Below are 4685 nucleotides of genomic sequence, written 5' to 3'. Positions count from 1 at the left end.
CCCAATATCTTTGTAAGTCTTCATAATGTCTACATTTCTCAAACTGAAAATATAGCCGTGAGTTCCTGCACAAGGTCAAAAGTACATTTTTCAAGCTAAACTCTGAGCTGAATGAAGAGCTTTGTGCCTGTGGCCTCTTCAGAAAGTCAACACCATCATCAATGCCCACTCATACATCGCGCTCACAGTAGAAGTGCCACAAGCAGTGAGAAATATACCTCTATTTTTATGCTTACTGTTTTACTTTCTGCTTTTGATGTTTTTTTATGCTCATTTCACCWGAGGTCTGAGTCAGTAACACAATTTCAATCTTTTGTATGTCCAGTACATTATGCAGATTTGACAATAAATCGACTTTGACACATAACCACTGACAAATTTTAGCATCAGATCTTATATTTTTACCTTCAGATACATCATCCTATCTGACACTCTTAGCACCTCTGCTAGATTCCTTGCAAACTCTTCCTTCAGGACCACCCCTGAATGATGCATTTCTCTTCCTAGCCACACCACCATAAAACAACTGAAACTCTGGCCCAATGCTGAGAGCCTATCCTTGAAATTTTTTGAGTCACGGTAGTTTTGTGTTATTTCRATTTTTATCATGGTTTGTTGTATATTCTCCTCTTGATTTATATATGTTTATAGCAAATTTTAAAAGCCAATTTTGTCTTTTCTTCATTTGGTAAATATTTATTGAGGCCCAGGCTTCTCTTGCAACAGAGATCTGTCATCTCAATGGGTTTTGCTTGGGTAAACAAAGGTCAATAAAATTACATATGGTAAAAGTTAATGTAATTAAATTAATTCCAGCTTCAAAGTTGAATTCTGATTAATAAAAATTTTAATAAATTTATTATCTATAGACTGGTTTCACATAAGGTTTACTGAACTTTTTAGCCAATAAATAGATGTGCACATGAGTTAATGATAACTTTAAATGCAATTTAATGAAAACCCTCACTTTCTCTTGTAACACGACTTTATGACAACTGTTTACAWTATAATTGTTTAAGTTACTGAATATTGTATACACATTGTACTACTGTATTCATCTTTACAGGAATGCCTGCAAACCTCAATGAAATGAGTCATAAAGATAAATGGACCAAAAGTCAAGTCTAGTCTGTTACATGCTTCAAGTTATTGCTGCTAAAAGAGGTTTTATAAGCTGTTGGATAATGCAGTGTTCATAGTTTTATTTGCAGTTTGGCTTTGTTTTGATTTGGTAGATAATGACATGGTTGAATCTGTTTTGTATTTTGTACATTTGAGGCTAGATTAGCTTTTTTTAAGATTCCGATAAAGACATGATCATTTTTATWGTGTACAGATAAATAAAAAATGAATTTTAAATATGGTGGACTTTCTTTTTCCCATGACTGTAGTAAATRATCAACTGTTGCTAAGTGATTAGGGGAGTTGTCACCCAATGAGAAAGTTGAGGGTTAGTTTATACAGCTAYTCAGTCACATGTCAAAGTATCTYCGGGAAAGACACTGAACCTCCACTGCCTCTAATACAGTATGTGTCCCATCAGTGTATGAATGTRATTTAAAGCACTGATTAGTCTCAACAGAGTTATATATTCAGAATATCTTYGTAGAGAAAAATAGTGCTGTGTGAATGTGTAAATGATGGCACAAATTGTAGTGTCACTTGAAGAATGTTTGTGGGCTGCTTGAYAACGCAAGCATTTTCTGAATTGAAATTATATGAAAGTTGAAAAGTTACAACCAGGCACAAAAATGATAAATTTTGTTAAATGATTTTGAGATGCATTTTATTTATAGTTACAGATAAAACACACACAGATGATATTAGGTATTGACAGTAGATGGTGGTTTTAAGAGCACTTGGCGTTGCAGCTACAGGCCAGGTGAGCCTGTGTGGTTTCTCTCAGGTCTACGCTTCTGTCAAAGATGTTGGTGTCAGAATCTGTAAAAAAGAGAACAAATCAGTTAGAAATAATGTTTTTGTTGTTTTATGTTCAATACATCTGTATGTTTAGTTTTAGACTCACCAACTGACTGACAGTTGAAACCAACGGTGACAGTGGTGGTTTTGGTGGGCATGCAGCCGGGCAGACAGCGTGGCACGGGCTCAACAGAGTAGCATTTAGCATCCTGACCGTGGAATTTAATTTTTTTCTCCAGGGGCACAGACTCAAGCTTCAGGTGGCACTCTGTAAGAGAATATTGTTGATTACATAACATGAAATGCATATGCAGTCATGAAAAAAAATAGAGTACTACAATGAACTTTGTTCTGCTAAAAGATAATTTCTTATTGTTCTTGATGTCTTACCAGAGGGATCTCTGCAGCTCTCAGATGGCAGAATCCAGGATTGAGCAAAGCTAATTGAGTTCTTGGCCACRCGTCCGTTAGGGGTGCGATACTCCTGTCTGACTTCCCCATCAGCCTTTCCACACAGTCCGCAGGTCTTGCCTCTCATCCAGTCCACAACTCGAATCTGTAATGTCAAAAGACATGAGAAACACTAAATATATAATGTATCTGGCACAAATGACATTGATGAAGGATGCAGATCCTTTGATTTCAAATGTAGTTATTTTATTTYCTAAAATAAAAAAGDGACACCATTTCTTTTACCTTCCATGTGTCCTCATCATAGTAGACTTCTTGGAGTCCATGGCTAGGTGCATATACAACAAGACCCTCTCCACTTCGCCTGATCTCAAYGGAGTCTGTAAAACAAGTTGAAATTTAAGGAAGCACATTAGTAATTTAGATGTCCTATATTAAAGTAAACATTAGTTCATTTTATAATAAAAAGTKGTTATATAAACCTGTCGGGTGACGGTATGGCAGGTTGGTTAAGGGGATTTCCATTTCGTTGACCTTCACAGTGACATYGTCRTCCTTTGTATACATGTCAATATCACTACAAGAAGAAAAGCAAACACCTCGTTTAGCTTAAACATCTTTTGGATAAGAACCAACAACTCATTGTAGTTTCATTGGAAACTTACATGTCAGCAATTTTGACATTTATGTGGTGTTGTTCCATTGAATCCTTCCTCAGGAGAACCATGAATTTCAGCTCCTCTGTGCAGTCCTGAGCCAAAATCTGGTAGCAAGATGAGGGCATCTTGTGTGTGTAGGTCCTGTTGTTGAAGGTGATCAGTTTATCGTTGATGTAGCTACATTCAACTGGGGAAGAAAAAATGGTTTAAAATTGCTGAAAATTTCCAGTATTTGTATTGAGTTTTAAACAGGAACATCAGCTTGTTACCTGCAACAGACTTGGCGACCATGAAGTGGATTTTGTCAATGATTTCATCAAAGGGGATTGAACTGTTGAGCTCCTCGAGTGGCACAGTTAAAGGAAGATGCAGGGTCATGTTGTAGGTAGTGTTCTGTGAGCAGAATAAGTTTCAGTGATTTAAAAATCATTAATGTGCTGTTTTAGCAGAACAGCATGAGTTCTCATACCATCGGTGTCTTTGTAATGAAATCAATGGTCCTGTTGGATGTTGCAGCCACAATGAAGGAGACGTTCCTGGTGCTGTTCTCACTCTTTACTTTAATCATGTCATCAAGGAATTTAACAGGAACGTATTCATGTACCCTAAAAATGYYAGTGTTAGATTTTTGAACATAATCTCCATGTAAATGATTTACAGCAGTTTTTGAGTGTTTCTTACTTCTTTCCATAGCGTCTGAGAGCAGATGGAAGTCTTTCCCAGGACAGTCTAAGGCGAGCTGCAAGGCTTGAACCAAGAAGGCCAGTTTCTCCAGTAACCATTGTGCTGTACTTCTTGCATTTAGGTCCCCAGGCAAGTTTAGCCTRTTAAAGAACAATAAACATTGGAATGACTCTCTTCATTTCATAGATAGACCTCTCATTTTGGTGCTATTCAAAAATATTTCCTTACTGTAACTTTGTGCTTGCTCAAAAGAACACCATCGGCGCACAACCTCCAGTTGTTCTCGGGAGCAAGAGGCACCAAAATGATTTGAACCCTGTAGGTTGGTTTGTCGAGGTAGACAGCAAGTTGGTATCCCTCCATGCTCTTATCGRCTTTAACAGTGCGGAAGATGACAGCCAAGATGGCRTCCTCATCATCAAGGGATTTGTTCTGYGGTAACAGATATGGATATTTAATACTTGTTCCCTATTAAAACCAATGAAAACATTTTTGTTGATCTTGTTTTTGATGACCACAATTTTTACCTTTTCATAGATTTCCTCAAAGCTGGCTTCGCTGTCCCTGCTTTCGGAATCCTGCATCAAGAATTTTTTGAGATTTGGTAAGTAAAAGCTAAACTCAAAGTTAAGARATGATGAATTTATTGAACAAATGCAACAGACCTTATCGTGGAACTTGTTGAAAGTTTCATTCACATGCTGTAGGGAAAAATATTGTCAAAATGCTGTATATTGAGTGTACAAATACTTGCAAAGTAAGAGAACAGAGATGTTTACCCATGAGACATAAGCACTAGAGCGAGAAGAACTTGAAGAACTTGAGCTAGCGCTGAAGAGTGACGCAAGGCTTGATGCAGAGCTGGTCCTGGATGAGCTGCTGACAGATGTTGAAGAGCTGAGTTTGTTGCTGCTGCTGCTGCTGCTACTGCTACTTTCCTTGCTGCTGCTGCTGCTGCTGCTGCTGCTGCTGCTGCTGCTGCTACTGCTGCTACTGCTGCTGCTGCTGCTG

General features: G+C 37.8%; 1 protein-coding gene across 1 annotated transcript in view; it reads right to left on the bottom strand.

Moving 5' to 3' along the window:
- Positions 1-1769: 1769 nt before the first annotated feature.
- The window catches only part of LOC106537276 (vitellogenin-1), a 10177-nt gene continuing 7261 nt past the window's right edge, over positions 1770-4685 (bottom strand). The window contains exons 23-35 of the mRNA XM_014034666.1: positions 4454-4685; positions 4340-4375; positions 4202-4252; positions 3903-4106; positions 3672-3814; positions 3460-3595; positions 3260-3383; positions 2997-3177; positions 2814-2908; positions 2617-2711; positions 2311-2476; positions 2027-2188; positions 1770-1941 (exon numbers count right to left, since the gene is read on the bottom strand). Coding sequence (XP_013890120.1) covers positions 1850-1941; positions 2027-2188; positions 2311-2476; positions 2617-2711; positions 2814-2908; positions 2997-3177; positions 3260-3383; positions 3460-3595; positions 3672-3814; positions 3903-4106; positions 4202-4252; positions 4340-4375; positions 4454-4685 — 1717 coding nt within the window. The 3' untranslated portion in view covers positions 1770-1849. The remainder of the gene's footprint in view (positions 1942-2026; positions 2189-2310; positions 2477-2616; positions 2712-2813; positions 2909-2996; positions 3178-3259; positions 3384-3459; positions 3596-3671; positions 3815-3902; positions 4107-4201; positions 4253-4339; positions 4376-4453) is intronic.

Source organism: Austrofundulus limnaeus, unplaced genomic scaffold, assembly GCF_001266775.1.
Source record: "Austrofundulus limnaeus strain Quisiro unplaced genomic scaffold, Austrofundulus_limnaeus-1.0 Scaffold8, whole genome shotgun sequence".
In the NCBI taxonomy this organism is placed as follows: Eukaryota; Metazoa; Chordata; class Actinopteri; order Cyprinodontiformes; family Rivulidae; genus Austrofundulus; species Austrofundulus limnaeus.
The sequence above is the reverse complement of the archived record's forward strand: the minus strand, read 5'-3'. Positions and strand labels throughout refer to the sequence as shown.